We start from the raw sequence: 20,202 nt of genomic DNA on the forward strand, positions 1-20,202 counted from the left end.
CCAAAAATCTTAAAAATATGTGCAAACCCGTTAAACATGAAACCATAAATCTTATAAAATTAAATTAAATTAAAAAACCACTAGTGAAATAAGGGAAGATTGACGTTATGGGCAACCAGGAATTAATTGTGTTATAGAACAAGTCATTGGGGCGGGGCTTGATGAAGGAAATCCGCCAAAAATCTCCCCCTTCTACATCGGATTCTTCTTCTTCCTCACCATCTTCATTATCAGCTTTCATTCAAGGTCTTTTTAAAAGATTAAGAAGTGAAATTTTCAGAGATTACCCATCTTATTTAGCTTCAAGGGCGTCTCCAGAGATAAAATGGTAGAGTTTGACCGGATTTTGTTTATGGGTTTTGAGTCCTTTGACAATAGAAGTTCTTTAGATTCATTAACTACGAAGACAGTGAAGGCTGAGGTAGGTGGAGAGGGAGAAGGGAAGACGTGTGGTGTCGCAGATAGCAGGCATAGTGTAGGGAAGAAGACGGTGGGTAGGGGTTTGGGTGATTAAAGTTGAAGGGTAAAGTTGGTAGCCAAAGTCCAACAGTAAAATATATTTTAACTTTGTTTAAAAAAATATATGTGGCAGAGTTTGAGTGGGAGTATCACCAGCTGACGTGGTGATATAGTATCACTCTATAATTTCTCGCTGTGAGGGAAGTTTTTCTCCCTCTTGTGGAGAGACAAAAGTGTCAAAACCATGTGGGTCCCCCACATTACAAAAGCATTTGCTAATTGTCTCATTGGAAAAGCCTACGTCAATGAAATGAGTTTTTTTTAATATATTTATTTTATAATAAGAGCTTTCAAAACTTATGTATTGATGGACACATATATATATTGAATATGTATGTTGCATTATTAAATGGAAATTGTGTCATCACAAATGACCTTCCGTTGTTTGTTTATGTTATTCTTGGATTGCTTAAACTCTGGTTAAACAATAATTTGATTTTAATATAAAAAATGAGAGAAGGAAAATATATATCAATGCTTGCTTAGCATAAACGCATCAAATAATATATTGATGGACGGTAGCTTTATGTCGAGTTTGTTGACCCCATCCTCATGTCGAGTTTGTTACACAAGCATTTGTTTTTTCGCTATATAATATAAGTATTTGGTAGTAATAATCTCAGTCGAAGACTCCCAAGTCAAATGAAATTGAGAGTTACCTAATCTCAACACCCTTCAAAACTTGTTCCAAAATTGAACAAGAATTTCCAAAACCTACAATACTTGGTCCAAACAGTGGCGGTTCCAGGATCAAAAAGCCAGTTGGGCAAAAGTTACATACTAAACTCGACGGTACGAGTGAATTTAATTAATAAACATAAAAAGATACACCTAGTCAGGGGGGACATAATGAGCCTTACCCTCAAATGCATCTCTATCCATAAATAAAAGTTCGACAAATACAAAATCTAAAACTAAAATCAAAAGTAAATGCAATGCAATACAAAACAACACTATTTAAATCTAAAATTTAACCCTGCGAGGCTTGGAACTCTTAAATTCCTCAATTATCGATGCATTATCGATATTATTAGCAAACTCTCTTTCAATGTGGAGGATCATACAGTCAGCAAGAAATTCATCAGCTAAGGTGCTTCGAAGTCGATTCTTAATAATTCTCATACATGACAAAGCTCGTTCTGTTGTTGCTGTAGAAACAGGAAGAGTCAACACCAACCGAATCAACCTGTCAAGGAAAATGTAGTTTTCTGCCAAAGTTGTTTCCACCAATTGTTGACATAACTGAGAAAGGGTAGTGGTTTCCTTAAAGCAAGGAAGGTGATGTATATCATTTTGAAAATACCTGAGCTCTGTTTCTAAAGCTTTCAACTCATGTGGAAGGAAATCAGCAGGATAGAATTTCTCGGCAAGTTTACATATATGCTCAATATTGAATGACTTGAAGGAATTACGAGGATCCAATGAGGAGCTAAGGGTAAGAAGTTCAACTGTTTGCTCCGGAAATCTATCATTTAACTCCTTCAACATGCAATCTATAACATCATTAAATACATCAACGCGATAGGCATGCTCAATTGTAATAACATCTTTTTGTTGACAAGAACGACGTGTGCCTGTCATATAACGAGCACCCATATCAGGACCATCAACACCATGTAGTTCACAAAATGATACCACACTCATGAATAAATCATCCCAACCATGTTCCCTCATATCTTGAAGTTGCATTTTTGTGTTTTCAACAAAATTTAAAGCACTTACAATGTCTTGAGTTTTAGTCTGAAATGCTTGACAAAGAAAATTGGTCAATCCCATAATTTTATCCATCAAAACCAATGCAAACACAAACTCAAAAGACATCATAGCAATATAGTTACTCTCTGCATCGCCACGAAACTGTTGGTTAGGTCCATGATCACTGATTTCCAGAAGGAGTAATTTAGTCTCTTTAAATAAACTCATCAAACTTGTAATAGAGGCAAAATGAGAGCCCCAACGAGTGGCTCTTGCTCGTTTCAAAGTACGATCTTGATGAAGTCCTTTACCTGTCTCAAGTTCCCCAGAATCCAACAACTCTTTGAGTTCAGCTTTTCGAATTAAGTTTAACTCATTACAGCGCTTAGCAGAAGCACTAATAAAATTCACAATGTTGGTCAACATTAAAAAAAATCTCCATACAACTTTCACATCTTTAGCTGCGCCATTTAATGCTAATTGCAAGCGATGAGCAAAGCAATGCACATAATATGCATATGGACAATCTTGAAGAAACAATGCTTGTAGTCCATTCCATGAACCACGCATATTACTAGCACCATCATTGTAGGAATTTCAAAACATTTTTCCAAAGTTCATTTGAATATTAAACATGCATTTAATCAAATTAATCGCAGCGGAAGTCTAAGGTGGTTGTTTAAATTCAAAAAACAAAACTTTCTTCCAAGTATCTTAAGCCATGAACATTGATATGTTTTTCATAAATGAAAATTCAAGAGAAAGGATAAGATCTAATTACCCTTGAAGCAATTATATGAACCAATTTGTGTTTGGTCTTCTCTTGATGATTTCCTCTTTGTTGATCTCCTCTTTGATCTTTAATCTTTGCTCCATGATCTTTCTCCTCTATGTGAGCCACAAAAATATGTGGCCTCTAAGTCTCCACACCAATGGAACCTTGAGATGAGAATAAGTATCTTGAGAATACTTGGATGCTAGTGCAAGATTCTCAAGATTGGTTTCAATCTAAACCACTTTGAAAGATGAAAGTGTTTCACTCTTGAAAACTCTCTTTTATCACTCTTTGATCTCCCAAACCCATTTGGTTGATGTTGGATTGTGTTTGTGTGTTAATGAGCTTATGGAAACAATTCCCATACATACTTACTTAAACATTTTCGGCCAAAACCCATTGGGCTTCCAAAATTGGGCCTTATGACACTTAAACCATAATATTTAGGTGTCTTAAGCCCTTGGGCTTGATACCCAACCATTTGGGCTTCCCGTTAACTATTACCGAGGCCCAAATATGTTTTTACACGTAGTAAATCATCAACATCAAATCAATCAAATTGATTTCCTCATTCTCATTTGTATTACTCAAAGTTAACCATTTAAGGTGTGCGATCCATTAGGTTCTAATTAGCAAGGCAGTGGGAAAATATAAGAACTCTTTCTAACCAACTGGAATTAAAACCCCTTTTTAATTCTTCCTTTATTTAGATCGATCACAATCAATCCTAGGACTTCCACAAGCCAAGAGTGACATCTAGCAATATATCAAGGCTACCCAAGCTAACCAGAATAGATGAAGAACCTATTCAGTTGAAATTGCAATGCAATACGGTCCTTCTCTTATACAATGTTTCAAATCATATTATTAGGGTACGGATTGATTATGTCAAACCCCTAATATGATTTATAACCTCATGTGATTCAAAAGAACGTGAAAAAGAACAACTTTCTAAATCAAGCTCAAAATACTTTGGCCAAAGATTTACTGAATCACATCTTGAAACATTCTCCTTCTTTATCAAAAGTAGAGATTCCTTATTGTACATTCACATGCCCCTATGATGAATTAAGAGATCCCAACAACACTTAAGACAAATCTTTTACGGCTTGCCTTTAAGAGCTATCAAAGATCAATAACGCATCACAAGACAACCATGATGCCTCAGGTCTAAGGACTAATTTGCATTATTGCAACTATGAGTTCTCGTTTGACATATAGATAAATACTCCATACGAGAACTACGGTTGATCGCGTTCAGTGTACTCATTCACTAATGAGCACCCACATACTTGTATTAGTGTCAACTACACAAATGGTTTGAGCCTAACCATCCTCCCAATTGAGCATACATAATATGTGCTAATCTTGACGGTTTATCAATGTCCATTTGATAACCTATGATTAGGAACATTTTGGGATACTACAGTTAGAGATTAAAGGTCTCATGAATCTAATCTTCTTTAGATTACTTTATCTCTTATTTAGCATACCCTGGACATTTGTTTCTTTACACGATGTAAAAGATAACAAAATAAGTTTGCCCTTTATATATCATATACGAAATGTATTCTACGGAGATTACATCAAATGTATTGGCTCTTAGGGCACATTTCTAACAATCATACCCTTGACCACGCATATTCTCCACTAGAATATCGTTATTACCAAGTACTTTCACTACTACAAAAAGGGCAAAAGACGACCAGTAAACAACGACGGTAGATCAAAAAACCGTCGTTGTTTTTTAAAAGACGACGGTAATAGAAACCCGTCGTAGAAATATACTTTAAACACCTAAAAAACGGGTACACGTATAGATATTTTTAAACCACGACGCACCAAATTAAAAAAGCGTCGTCTTATTACAAAGGTATTTTTCAGAGTTAAATCTGAACCTAAAAACAACGACTGCATCTATGAAATCACCGTCGTAGAAAGTAAAGACGACGATATAAAAATAAGACGCCGTATTAATTAATTAATAAACACGACCCAATTTTCTTAGTCAGCGACGCATAAATTCAAAGGAATCTACGACGGTTAATTACAAAAAAAATCGCCGATTTAAATTAAGTTACCACGACTGTAAATATAAATTTATCGACTTTTTAATTATACTATACTACGACGGTATCCATAACTCTACTGTCGCATAATTGTACTAACCACGACGGTTTGTTAAATTAACGACGTACAAATGTTTTTACCATTATTCGTCTATCATTACCAGAATGAACTCTGTTCCTCATCATAATCGAACCATTATTCATTTTTTACCATTGTTCCTCATCATAACGAACCAGAATGAACAAAGACAATGTTTTAGAAGTGGATGATGTGCCAATTACTCTCACAAGGAGTTTGAGGGCAAGAAGCTTGTCTTAGCCGCCAAGGAAGGTCTCAAGCTTGATGAGAGTGAAGACGAGGCAAAGAAGAAGGAAGAGTTGAAGGAGAAGTTTGAGGGACTCTGCAAGGTTGTGAAGGATGTTTTGGGTGACAGAGTGGAGAAGGTTGTGGTGTCTGACCGTCTGACCGTGCTGGACTGCCAACATGGAAAGAATCATGAAGGCTCAGGCCTTGAGGGATAACAGAGCTGCTGGGTACATGTCGAGCAAGAAGACCATGGAGATCAACCCAGAGAACCCCATCATGGAGGAGCTGAGAAAGAGGGCTGATGCAGACCTTGTTCTCCTTCTGTGCAGAAAGACAATTTTTTAGATGATGTGTGCGTGTTTGTGTCTTTCAGATACACACACATCAACATCCAAACTGAAAAATGAAAGCGAGGTGAGACAGAGAGGTGATGTGCCTCCAGAGAGGTGAGAAAAAGATGAAACCCTAATTGAAAAATGAAGACGACAAAAAGACAGAAAACCCATTATTTATAAACAAATTTTATATACCACGTCGGTTTTTTAAATTATCGACGTTTATATGATAACATAAACGTCGTTTAAAATTAAAATAAGGTCGTATAAATAAATTAACAACGACGCTATATAAAAACGACGTTGTAATTTTTTGGAAAATTAATTTATTGTGTAATTAAAAACCTTACACGTCGGTATGAGTAATTAAAATGACGTGGTATTAATTTTTCACGTCGTTATTATTGAATATAAGGTCGTTGGGTAAATTGGAAAATGACGATTCATCTTTTTGAAGAAAAATGCGTCGTGTAATTCTATTTAACAACGCCGTTTCATTAAAACATAGCGTCGTGTAAAGTAATATTATAGGGCAGTGTTTCATACTAGGGCGCATACTATTAATAGCGTCGTTTTTATGAAACGGTTTTTTATTATTTTAAACTTTTCGCCTTCCTGACCCATACTTGCACTGTTTCCAAACCCGAGAAAAACTTTCAAGCTTCTCTCATTTTTCATTTTCAAAGATCTGTTTCAAACTTTCAAGCTTATCTCCGAGAGAAAACTTTTCGTCTTCCTCTCCTCTTCGTCTTCATCTCTGAACTGAAACACCAAACTCCAGGAGAAAGCTTTCATTGCAAGCAAAGGGTAAGCATTTCTGGAAGGATTTTTGTTCCTGTTTTGCATGCGCATATCATTTTCGTTTTTTTAAATCTTTTTACATTTTTTCTTTCCAAGTTTGATAAAATTTGCAAACAAAGACGGAAAGTTTCCAAGTTTGAACACTACTCTGGTTCTTTTACTTCAACTAAATAAGACGACGGTGGCTTGTTATTTACGTGGTTATATTTATAGACCACGACGGTTCGTCAGTCACCCTAGCGTCGTGTGAAATTGTTCTTCGTTGTTTTTTAAAATGATAATCTTTTTTTGTATTTGATTTTTAAGGATATATTGATCGCAAGTTTGATTTCTCTGAACAATGGTTTTTGTTTCGAAAATCTTTTTAATTATTTTTCTGTTGAAAATATTTTACGTTTTTCCTAATTTGTTTTTGTGGTATAGACGACGGTATATTAATATTTACGTCGTTTTATTTTCAATACCACGGCGAATGTTTATTATTAACGTCGTTGTAATATTTAATACTCTGGTTTATATCATAAGACGTCGGTTGTTTATTATTTACGTCGTTGTAATATTTTATCACGTCGGTGGTTAATTACCGTCCTGAAAATTGATTATTACGTCGATTGTTTTTTTCTTACGTCGTTTGAAATATTATAATACGTCGTATTTTTTAAATAATCGTCGTGTTTTTTCTTAATTTCACTGATATATTTTCACTTGCAGGTTTGATTTGTCTGTAACCATGGTTTCTCAATCCCAAAGTAAGGAGTCTGGCTTTTAAAAAAATGAATGTAAGGAGCTTAGAGTTGTAAATCCTCAAGCCAAGTCCTCGAAGAAGATGAAGTTTGTTTCATCTTCAGAGACAGAACCAGGCAGCACGGCAACTATTTCTGAGGAGCAAAAGTCAGGTCGGGGTATGAGCATAATGCCCCGTGTTGTGAAGAGAAAATTTCATAATATCAAGCCTGTTGTTGAGTACAATGAAGAAGGAAAACCATGTGGCCTTGCACATAGTGAGATGCAGTCCTACATTGGTGTGTTGGCACGCTCCAGAGTCCCACTTGTGGACAAGAAATGAGTTCAAATATCCAAGGATATAAAAGATCAGATTTGGGAAGCCGTTGACATGGCTTTTGTGGTTGGTCAAGGGGGCAAGAAAATGGTGCTATCTTCTGCCGCCAAGAAATGGAAGGATTTCAAGTCTACACTAACGAGGGTTCATATCCTTCCATTCATCAAGGAGAAGGAGAAATTAAGGCAACCCCCCTGAAACATACAAATTCATAGAGAAAGCTCAATGGGAGGGAGAAACTTGAGTACAATCATCGATTGTCTCGAAAAATTTGAGGCTGTGCATGAAGAACAATCACAAAGGAGGGAGAAACTTGAGTACAATCATCGATTGTCTCGAAAAGGATATGTTGGTTTTAAGGAGCAATTGAAGGAAATCATGCCTGGGGTAGATATTGATCGATCTACCTTATGGAAAAAAGCTAGAGAAGACAAACATGGTAACATCCCGGATCCAAAGGCTGCAGAGAAAGCAAAATTAATTGTAAGCCTACTCACTCTATTTTAAAAATTTTATTACGTCTGCTGTTATATTTTTGCGTCGTGTGAAAAATATTACTACGTCGAAATATTTTAAAAAGCGTCGTTAAAGGTCTGAATCTGGAATCACTACTCTGTTTTTTGTAATTATATCATAAGACGTCGGTGGTTTATTATTGACGTCGTGTTAATCAATTAATAACGTCGGTATTTAGGCAGCGTTGTCTGAAATATTATACTACGTCGATTGTTATGTTATTGAGTCGTGTGAAATATTATATTACGTCGATTTTTTATAAATAACCGTCGTTTGTTTCCTTATTCTGACTTTTTATTATGTCTTTTTGTTAGGATGATTTGCAAAAGCAAGTCTCTGAAGGCCCTCTTTCTCTGTCAGGAACCAATGATGTTTTGACATTGGCTTTGGGTCCCGAGCATCCAGGAAGAGTTAGAGGGGTAGGGGCTGGGATTTCCCCTAAGCAATACTTCAATTTACCTAGACAACAGAAGGTAAGGTTTGCCGATCAATTGAAGGAAAGTGTAAGACTTGTCCTTCAAGAAGAGACTTTGAAAATGGAGGCTAGATCAAGGGAAGAGAGTTTAAAGATGGAGGCTATTCCAAACTCATCCCCAATTTTGATCCAAGCGTGCTGAAACTGAATACAATGTCCCAAATCCAAGGGCAAAGTCCCAAAAATCCAACGTCGGACAAAGCAAGCTGCTCTGGGGCACTTGATGTTAGAGCCCTACAATTTGAGGAGGATACTGCCAAGAATGGGGAAAAGCAGGAAGAAATGGTAACGTCTTTGAACTTTGAATTCTCTATTTATCTGTTTATATTTACCGTCGTGTTAAAGTTATACCACGACGCATTTTTATTAAACCGTCGTTTTATGGTTTTTTAGACGCCTGTAATTATTACATATCGTCTTCTGTTAAGGTTTACCACGACGGTTTATTTACTTGTTTTAAATTTTTGTACAATGTCATTTATATATTTCTTTATTTCTTAAAACAGAAATCCGGGAAAGTAGAAAAGAGAGTAGAAGGAAAGATAGTTGAGATAGTTGAACAGGTAAATTCTCATAACTTTGCCTTTTTCATATGTTTTTCAATTCTCATAACTATCGTAATACATTAATTACCACGACGTTTATTATTTACCGTCGTTTAATTAATTTTACACGTCTGTAATTATTACATACCGTCGTATGTTATTTAGTACCACGACGGTTTAATTTAATTTTTTACTTTTTAATTTTTTTGACTTTTTGTACAATGTCTTATATATATTTCTTTATTTCTTATAACAGAAATCTGGGGATGTAGAAAATATTGTACAAAATATAGAAGAAAAGAAAGGTAAATTCTCATAACCGTCGTAATACATTAATTACCACGACGTTTATTATTTACCGTCGTTTAATAAACTTTAGACGTCTGTAATTCTTACATACCGTCGTGTGTTATTAAGTACCACGACGGTTTAATTTAATTTTTTTACTTTTTACTTTTTTTTTACTTTTTGTACAATGTCTTATATATATTTCTTTATTTCTTATAACAGAAATCTGGGGATGTAGAAAAAATTGAAGAAAAGAAAGATGAAAAGGTAAATTCTCATAACTTTGCCTTTTTCATTTGTTTTTCAATTTTCAGACGTCTATATTTTCTTTAAACCGTCGTTTTTTTTAAATTTCCACGGCAGTTTTTATATATATATATATATATATCTCTCTTTATTTATTAAAACAGCAATCCAGTGTTGGAGAAAAGCAAATTGAAAAGGTAAATTCATTTATTATGAATTTTGCATTTGAATTAGACGTCGGTTTTTTCTAAACGACGTAATAAAGTATTCATTACGACGGTATTTTTTCCCTCGTCGTGTAACTTATTTTCAGACGACGTTTTGTTATTTAAACCGTCGTTTTTATTTATTTACCACGTCACTTTATGTTGCTTTATTTCTTCAAACAGAATACTGAAGTACCAGATTATTCAAAGCTGGAGTTGCCATCTTCTTTAAAATCCCTTTGTAGTTATGTGGAAACGACACTTAAGCCTCAGGAGAAGGCTATGACCTTTACAATTGAGAAGGAGGTGTTTGGCATAGATCGTCCTACCTTCGTCTTGCATGAAGATATTAACCAATTTGCTTCCATGGAAGAAATTGGGGCTACTGTGGTTGCAGTATATATGAGGTTTGTCCTTATCAAATATTCATTTGACACTCTCCTTTATGTTGAAAAAAAAAACACTCATGGTTTCAATTCATATATTTAGGTGCCTATTTGATCATTTGAAAGCTGCAAATATGGTGAACATGGTTGGCTTTATCGACCCTGCTCTAGTTAGTGCCGACGCTTGTTCATTAACTGAAAGATCACGTCTCTTAGCCAATCGACTTCAAAAAACAGATGGTGAGCAGATTTTCCTGATGCCTTACAATCCAGGGTTAGTCCAAACAAAAAACAGGATTTTGTTTGTATGATGCTTTGCATATAAAACTATTTAACCTTTATATTTATTTTGTGCAGCCGTCATTGGGTCTTGATCATTGTGAGAGCAAAGAAGGAGACCGTCTATTTTTTGGATCCACTGCCTGGAAAACGAGTTGTGGATGAGGACGGTAAAAACATAGTGAACAGTGCTTTTAAAAATGTATAATTCACACATAGGCAGAGTAGGCCGTAAAGCACCTCTTTGGAAAACTCTACCCGGCACTCCAAAGCAACCAACTAGTGTCGAATGCGGGTATTATGTCATGCGCTTTTTGCGAGAGATCATCTTGGATCCTTCCCTGGAATTTGAAAAGAAGGTAAGAAAAAAAATTTCAGGTTTATTTTTATGTGGTTTTTTATATTATCAACGACGATAAATTAAAAATACCGTCGTTGAATATATATACTACGTCGGTAAATGAAAAATAGCGTCGTCTGTGAGAATAATCTTTGTTTATGGATTGCAGTTTGCAAAGGGAAATGATGAAGCGCCATACCCCCAAGAAGCCATTGAAGAAGTTAGGAAAGAATGGGCAGAGTTTGTTTGTGTTCATATGGAGTAGAGGAATTTTAGAATACTTAAACATTTTTATAAAATGTACAAATTTGGTTAGAATTAGACAAGTTTTTGTACAAAATTGGTTAGAATTAGACAAGTTTTTGTGCAAATTTTATGTATAATGTACATTCTTTTTTTCCCTATGAATTTCAAATAGGTTTTCGTTATTTTTAAAAAAAGGAAATTGTGTGACCGACGTGTAATAAAACTTGCAACGACATAATTATATAGAACACCGTCGTCTTTATATCGATTAAATTCAAAATATTAATAATAAATTTAAAATATAACCAAAAATTGCACCGTCAACCTCCTTGTAAATTTGTTGAGGTTTTCATGTTGTGAAAAACCAGAGATCATGCTGAACCAAATTTGTTGAGGTTTTCATGTTGTGAAAAGCCGTCGTTTCTTCAAAAAGACGTTGTACACTCATAACAACGTCACAGTTTTTTAAAAAGCGACGTAAAAGAATTTTCAAACGACGCTCTTGGTTCTATAGACGACGTTGTTTGATATTAGACGGCGAGAAGTTAAGAGTTTAGGTCGTGGAAAAATTTTTGTACGTCGTTTTCTGTGGAAAAATGGCCATGGTTATAACTTTAAACGACGTTTGTTTTAAAATTTAGTCGTTTATTATGATTTAAAACATCGTTAATTTATTAACGCCGACGTGGTTTGTGGGTTTTATTAATAATATTTTATTCTATAATTCGAAATATTCATAATTAATTTAAAATAAATCCAAAAAATGCAACGTCAACTCCTATGAAGTAATTGAGATATTTTCTTCCCCCTTAAGCTTTAAAAAATTAAGTTTGAGTTATACAAATTTAAAATTACCACCAAAAATAAAAATGTTTTCATTAGTCACAACATCACTTATACTTTAATGGTTTAGGGTTTAGGATTTAGGGGGATAAAGGTTTATTTTTGGGGTTTAGGGTTTACGGTTAATAAATATTAGGGCGTAAAACCGTAAACCCTTTTCTAAAATTATTTAAAAATATATATATAATTTAGGGTTTATATTTTATGGTTTAGGGTTTAGGGTTTAGGGTTTAGGGTATAGATGTAATAAGCGTCATGTTTATTTATATTTTTAACGACGGTTTTTACGAAGAGCGCATTTCTAAACCATGGTTTCTTTAAAATGACGTTGTACACACATAACAACGTCAGAGTTTTTTAAAAAGCGACGTAAAATTACTTTCAAACGACTCTATTGGTTCTATAGACGACGTTGTTTGGTTGATATTAGACGGCGAGAAGTTAAGAGTTTAGGTCGTGGAAAATTGTTTGTACGTCGTTTTTTGTGGAAAAATGGCCATGGTTATAACTTTAAACGACGTTTGTTTTAAAATTAAGTCGTTTATTATGATTTAAAACGTCGTTATTTATTATCGCCGACGTGGTTTGTGGGTTTTATTAATAATATTTTATTCTATTTAATTCGAAATATTCATAATTAATTTAAAATAAATCCAAAAAATGCAACGTCAACTCCTATGAAGTCATTGAGATATTTTCTTCCCCCTTAAGCTTTAAAAAATTAAGTTTGAGTTATACAAATTTAAAATTACCACCAAAAAGAAAAATGTTTTCATTAGTCACAACATCACTTATACTTTAATGGTTTAGGGTTTAGGGTTTAGGGGGATAAAGGTTTATTTTTGGGGTTTAGGGTTTACGGTTAATAAATATTAGGGCGTAAAACCATAAACCCTTTTCTAAAATTATTTAAAAATATATATATAATTTAGGGTTTATATTTTATGATTTAGGGTTTAGGGTTTAGGGTTTAGGGTTTAGGGTTTAGGGTATAGATGTAATAAGCGTCATGTTTATTTATATTTTTAACGACGGTTTTTTTGTTTTCCGTCGATGATTTACGAAGAGCGCATTTCTAAACCGTGGTTTCTTTAAAATGACGTTGTCCACACATAACAACGTCATAGTTTTTTAAAAAGCGACGTAAAATTACTTTCAAACGACTCTATTGGTTATATAGACGACGTTGTTGTTTTGACATTAGACGGCGAAAGGTTAAGAGTTTAGGTCGTGGAAAATTGTTTGTACGTCGTTTTTTGTGTAAAAATGGCCATGGTTTTAACTTTAAACGTCGTTTGTTTTAAAATTAAGTCATTTTTTGCGTCGTAAGGATATTTACAACGACGTAATTTTTTAAATAAGCGTCATTTTTAGGTTGAACTTTTAACGACGGGTGTTTTTTGTTTCCGTCGATGTTTTTTAAAAAGCGCGCTTTCTAAAAATTTCACCTCGACCTAAAATTTTCAGATTTCACTCTAACTCTTATACTTGTAACCCTGAACCAAGTTGGCCATAGTCTGTGAACTAAAACATTTCGCTCTGCTCTCTCACTTCAACTCTAATTCAAAGTTGGGCTCTCCGTCGAATCCAAGTTGGCGAAGTTTACAACTCCGTCGAATCCAAGTTGGCCATAATCTGTGAGCTCTGCCTACCTGTAAGTACAAACCCTAATCTCATGCTTGTAAATTCTTTGAATGATATTCAGTTCTGTGATTAAGGGTTTTGTGATTTTTTTTAATGTTGTCGACGGTATGGATTAATGGATTTAATGTTTAATGTTTTCATGAATCGGAATGGATTTAATGTTGTCGGATCTTTTAATCACTCTCTGTTATTATGAATCGGGAATGGATTTAATGTTTTCATGCTTAGTATATGTTGGTTTCGTGCTTAGTATACGTGTTCTTAATACCCAACATAAAAATTAATGTATATGTTGTGTTCTGAATATATTTTGGGTTCTTGAAAATCAACTGGGATTTCGATATCTTTTTCATGCATACGACGACGGTTTTTTAACAAACCATCGTCTGTATATTTATACCACGACGCACGTTTTAACTACCGTCGTGGTTCAATTTCGTTGGCCTCTGTTTCTTGCTAGCATTAGACGACGTTTTTTTTAAAACCTGTCGTCTATATATTTGTAATACGTCTGTTGTTGTTTTAAAAACCGTCGTCTGTATACTATATTATTTGCTATTAAAACCTTATATAATATGCTATAGTGATAGTCATTGCTTGTCTTTTCACCTTATTATAGATAATAGGATATAGTGTCAGAGATGGATAAGTCATGGATGCACTCGGATAGAAGATCAAAGGCATATGAGTTAGGGGTGGAAGCATTTTTGCAATTTTCTGTAGAAAATCTTCTAACTACAACGCATATCCGTTGACCATGTGTTAAATGTGTGAATTTGAAATTGTTTGGGGTTGGAATTATAAGGGATCACTTATACTTTAATAGAGTTGACCAAAGCTATAAGAATTGGACATTTCATGGAGAACCTTGGGAACCAACTACTAATGCTAGTAGAAATGTTGAAGAAGATGATGACCATAGTAGGTACAGTTTTGTGTCTGAAGAAATAGAGATGGATGATAATGATTTTGGTGATTTTGGATCCGATCCTTATGAGTTTGCTATTGTGATTGGGATGGAGATCAACCATTATACCCTGGTTGTAGAAAGTACACCAAGTTATCGGCATTAGTGAAGTTGTATAATTTGAAGGCAAAACATGGGATGAGTGATGTATGTTTTACAGAATTATTGATACTTCAGGGCGAGTTGCTTCCAGAAGGAAATACAATACCGGCCTCTATGTACGAGGCAAAAAAGACTTTGTGTGCATTGGGGCTGAGTTATGAGAAAATCCATGCATGCCCCAATGATTGCATCTTGTATAGGAAGGAGTATGAAGATTCAACTAATTGTCCTACTTGTGGTATCTCAAGGTGGAAGGAAGGCAAAGATTCAATCTTGAAAGAGGGTGTGGCAGCGAAGGTGGTGTGGTATTTTCCTCCAATTCCAAGGTTTAAAAGGATGTTTCAATCACATGAGACAGCTAAGAGTTTGACTTGGCATGCTGCTAGAAAATCAATTGACGATCAGATGTCTCATCCAGCGGATTCCCCGTCTTGGAAACTTGTTGATGATAAATGGCCCGAGTTTGGTAATGAGTTGAGAAACTTGAGATTGGCTCTTTCATCTGATGGATTCAATCCCCACAGTTCTCTAAGTAGCAGATATAGTTGCTGGCTAGTTATCTTAGTTACATATAATCTCCCACCATGGCTGTGCATGAAACGAAAGTTCATGATGTTGACTTTATTGATTTTCGGTCCTAAACAACCCGGAAATGATATAGACGTCTACTTGGAGCCTTTGATTGATGATTTAAAATCTTTGTGGGGTGGGATTAGAGGAGTGTATGATGCACACATAGGAGAATACTTTACACTCAGAGATGCATTACTGTGGACCATTAATGATTTTCCCGCCTATGGAAACTTATCTGGTTGTGTTGTTAAAGGATATAAAGCTTGTCCAATATGCGGCGATGATACACCTACTCACAGGTTGAAAAATGGCCACAAAATTTGTTACATTGGGCATAGAAAATTGTTACCAATCAATCATCCATACAGGAGGCAACGTGCAGCTTTTAATGGGAAACTTGAATATGGCACGCCTCTGGAACCATTAACGGGAGAAGAAGTGCTGCATATGGTTGAAGATATTAATTACATATGGGGCTCGAAAAAAGGGGGAGGTGGAGGTGAAAATGATGGTGACAGAGTTTGTTGGAAGAAGAAGTCAAAATTCTTTGATCTTGAGTATTGGAAATACCTTCCAGTGAGGCATGTCCTAGATGTTATGCACATTGAGAAGAATGTTTGTGATAGTATCATTGGTACATTGCTGGAGATCCCTGGAAAAAATAGAGATGGGATTGCTGCTCGGTTAGATTTATTGAACATGGGGGTCAAAACTGATTTGCAACCCGAGTATGGAGAAAGACGTACTCGTTTGCCTCCAGAGCCTTGGAATTTGTCAAGAGCAGAGAAGAGAGCGGTTTGCAATTCTTTCTATGGTATGAAGGTCCCTGAAGGTTATTCTTCAAATATAAAAAATCTTGTATCTTTACAAGATTCAAGACTTCTTGGCTTTAAATCACATGATTGTCATACCTTAATGCAACAATTGCTGCCTGTGACAATTCGTTCTGTTTTGGAGAAGCCTGCAAGGTATGCAATAACTCGTTTGTGCTTCTTCTTCAATGCTATATGTGCAAAGACGGTTGATGTTTCCAAGCTAGATAAGTTGGAAGAAGATGTAGTAGTTACTTTGTGTTTGCTTGAAAAATACTTTCCACCTTCATTCTTCGATATCATGGTTCATCTAGTAGTACATCTTGTCAAAGAAGTTCGTCTCTGTGGGCCAGTATATTTTAGATGAATGTATCCGTTCGAAAGATATATGAAAGTTCTAAAGGGGTATGTTCAGAACCGTACTCATCCCGAAGGTTGCATTGCTGAGCGTTATATAGCTGAAGAAGCTGTAGAATTTTGCACTGAAGATTTATCTAATATTAGTACAATTGGAGTGCCATCAAGTCAGAAGATAGGAGTTTCAAAGCCATTATCAGGTTGCACAGTGATCTTAGTTGATCGGGACCTGTTGAACCAAGCACATCTGTATGTCTTGGAGAATACGGAGGAAGTCCTACCTTATATCGAGTATGTTCTTTAAGTTTCCATTTTAAATTATTCCTTATGTTTATCTTATATGTTTGGGACCGTAATGCTTGAATTTTTCGTGTCATGTAGGGAACATATGATCCACATCAAGGCCGCTTATCCAAAATTTAGAAAGAGAACAAAGTGGCTGCAAGATAAGTACAATAGCACTTTCATTCAATGGCTACACTTCAAGGTATATGTTATTCAATAACATATTGGACTTTTAATTTTCTTCTTTCTATGTTAGATTGAATTAAGATATGATTAATTTGCAGGTTCAAAGTGAACTTGATGAGGGAGACAATCATGGGGTATCAGAAAATTTAAGGTGGCTAGCAGTTGGTCCAAACATGGCAGTGCCATTATATAGGAGCTATCTTATTAAAGGTGTTAAATTTAACATCAAGGCACAAGATGATGTGCGGACAGTTCAAAATAGTGGAGTTTATTTACTTGCACATACTATGCAAGTTGCTAGTGCCAAGGATAAAAACCCAAGTCTCTCAAATATGGGTTTTTATGGTGGCATTCAAGAAATTTGGGACCTTGACTACCAAAAGTTTACAATCCCAGTCTTTAGGTGTGATTGGATAGATAGTACTTCCGGCCTTGTAGTCGACAAACTTGGATTTACCCTTGTAGATTTGAGTAAAATTGGACATAGGAATGACCAATTTGTTTTTGCTTCTCAAGTTAAACAAGTATTTTTTGTTGACGACCCGATGCATCGTGGTTGGTCGATAGTGTTATCAATGCCTAATAGAGAATATAATGATGTTATTGGTGATGATGTCTTAGGTGATGTGAGAATTGAGTGTGAGCCATTTACTAGAGAGATGCCAAATGTTGACACATTTGATGAATTGGTGGGTGAGTTTGGGAGTCAAAATATTCGAGATGGGTGTGAAGATATATGGATTGAATGATGCTATTGTAGTTTATGAAATTACTTATGCCCTAAACAGCATTACTGTATGACATTAATTTTGTAATAAATTGTAATGTGTTTTCTTCACTTTCATTATGCAGGTTTTGGCTACAAAACAATCAGTACATAAAATACTGGTTCAGTATTATAAAACGACGGTCCTCATAAATCTGTGAAAAACAGACGTCTGTTTTCATAAAATTATCAATAAAAAATGACGTTTTGGAGTATTCAACGACGGCATTGTACTTACCGACGTCTAAAAGCGCAGTAAAATTGAAGAAAGACGACGGTATTGTGAAACAGTTATTAACGATATCACGTCGGAGAAGCATAAAGAGCCGACATGTAATTACAAATAACACGACTCTAGTACCATAATACCGACGTCTAAAAGGACAGATATCGAACCTGAACGTTACAAAAGACGACGTCTTAGAGCATGAACTCGTCCGTAACAAATCAAAAATCGTCGTCTTAAAAGTTTACCACGTCGCTTTTTATATAAAAAATGAAGTGAAAAATAAATAATTCACGACGTAATTTCAAATCCAGAGGTAAATTTGTCGACGTAAAAAGATATTTGGACGTCATTCTTTTACAAAAATAACGTTATATGAGAATATCCACGTCTCTTTTTTATTCTTATGTCGTTAAATATATTTTCCACGGCGATTGACTGAAAAACTTCGCCGTGTCAAATAGATTACACGACCATTATTTTGGTAAAGACGACGTATAAAAAGAGAAACACGGCTGTCTTTTACATGATGACGACGTTGGATATAAAATACTACATCGTTTATAAAAATAAATATGTCGTAAGTCAAGAGCCTTACATATTTTCCACGTCGTTTATTTCATATACAATGAAGTGGAAAAACAATTTCCCGACGGTTTATATAAATAGACGGGACGTAGTATAATTTAATAACGTCGTATTTTATTTATTTAATGACGTAGTGTATATATTTAGACGACGGAGTTTGTATAAAATAGGTCGTCTATTCTTATCCCTGACAATTTTTTGGCTTATTTTTCAGTATACAGACGTCGTTTGTTTTTTGTTAATGACGTTGTTTGTGATAACAACGACGGTGATTTACCCTCAACGCTATTTCCACGTCAATATTAATGGAAAAAAACGAAGTGGAAAAACTATTTCACAACGGGTATATAAATATATTGGACGTCGTATTTTTAAATAACGTCGTATTTTATTTATTTAAAGACGTATCGTATTTCTTTACACGACGTCTTTTTATAAAATAGGTCGTCTATTCTTCTCCATGACAATTTTTTGGCTCATTTTTAAGTATACAGACGTCGGTTGTTTTTTGTTAATGACGTTGTTTGGTATAACAACGACGGTGATTTCCCGTCGTGGTTTTACTTTGCAAAAGATGTCGGTCGATTTTACGACGGTTTGAAAACCCAATACACAATGGTGAAATCCCGTCGTCTTTTGCCTTTTTTTAGTAGTGTTTGCATATCTCATTTTTAAGAGTCAAGGCATTAGTGTCTGCAACACTCACAATATCGAAAAAGCGCTCACGAATAAATCCATCACAATCAACAAATCTTAGAATAATAGCCATTTGTTCTTTACCGGATTCATCAAGTGATTCATCAACAAGAATACAAAATTTGTTCCTCCCAAGTTCTCTACAAATTGTCTTCCTCACCTTGGTAGCAAAAATATGCAAGATTTGTTTTTGTATGTCATTGGAAATGTACTGAGCATTTTGAGGAGCCTTATCTAGGACAACTGTCTCAACTTCTATATTCATTCTTGCAAAAGACTTTACTATTTCAATGAAGTTGCCCCGATTAGATGAGTCAACGGATTCATCGTGGCCTCGAAAAGCCAATGCTTGATTTGCTAGATACCTAATGCTCTCAATTGTGGTAGTAAGTCGCAACCGATTGTCCATCACTTGTTGCTTTGATTGCTTATCTACCACTTTTTCAATATGAAGAGATGGGTTTTTTAAGCTAATCCACTTTTGCATAGCAAGATGATGTGGTGAATTTAGCTTGCCCACATGATGTTGAAATGCACATTGATTCCCACCAATTATCTTCCATTTTTGATACCCATCAACAATAAAGGTTGGGTGTGACTGATTCATATCAAAAAGGAAGCAAGGAAAACAAAATACCTTATTCTTAGCAACTGAATACTCAAGCCAAGTGAATTGGCCAAACCACTCTTTATTAAATCGACGAAAGTCCCGCCCTTCTAAGTGACTTGGATAATCTTCTAACTCGGGTTGGCATGGTCCTAAAAGAATATATGCTCTTCGCACATTATCTTGTTCATTCACCGGATATTTGCATATTAAACGACGTAATCTTGGATCACGCTCAAGATAATTGATATTAAAATCATGATCATCATCGACTCTTTGAGATTCAACTCTTTCAATTGGAGGCTCAACAATGGGTGACTCAGGAAGATTTTGCTCATCACATATTGGAGTAGATAAAGAAGTGCTAGAAGGCAATGTACTAGATGATGACCCATCATTCTTTTTCTTAAAAAAAGACAACAAATTCTTTGTTCTCTTGGGATTCCGATTGTGATCCGACAT

The 20,202-nt window shown here is 35.1% G+C and overlaps 1 protein-coding gene across 1 annotated transcript; it reads right to left on the reverse strand.

The window, feature by feature from the left end:
* Positions 1-1,482: 1,482 nt before the first annotated feature.
* On the reverse strand, positions 1,483-20,202 carry LOC110748938 (uncharacterized). The gene is made up of 4 exons (XM_088248240.1): positions 19,098-20,202; positions 4,616-4,669; positions 2,358-2,801; positions 1,483-1,841 (listed from the first exon to the last, which is right to left on the reverse strand). Exons 1-4 carry the CDS (start codon positions 20,200-20,202, stop codon positions 1,483-1,485), a joined length of 1,962 nt encoding a protein of 653 aa, XP_088104366.1.

This window comes from Prunus avium, chromosome 2 (genome assembly GCF_965620075.1).
Source record: "Prunus avium chromosome 2, drPruAviu1.hap1.1, whole genome shotgun sequence".
In the NCBI taxonomy this organism is placed as follows: Eukaryota; Viridiplantae; Streptophyta; class Magnoliopsida; order Rosales; family Rosaceae; genus Prunus; species Prunus avium.

Coding starts and splice junctions, on each gene's coding strand:
- LOC110748938 (XM_088248240.1), bottom strand. CDS start 20,202: ATGTCGGATCACAATCGGAATCCCAAGAGAACAAAGAATTTGTTGTCT. Junction 2,802..4,615: donor GAATATGCGTGGTCAAGGGT/ATGATTGTTAGA, acceptor GAAATTCCTACA/ATGATGGTGCTAGTAATATG. Junction 1,842..2,357: donor GTTTCGTGGCGATGCAGAGA/GTAACTATATTG, acceptor ATGAGTTGAAAG/CTTTAGAAACAGAGCTCAGG.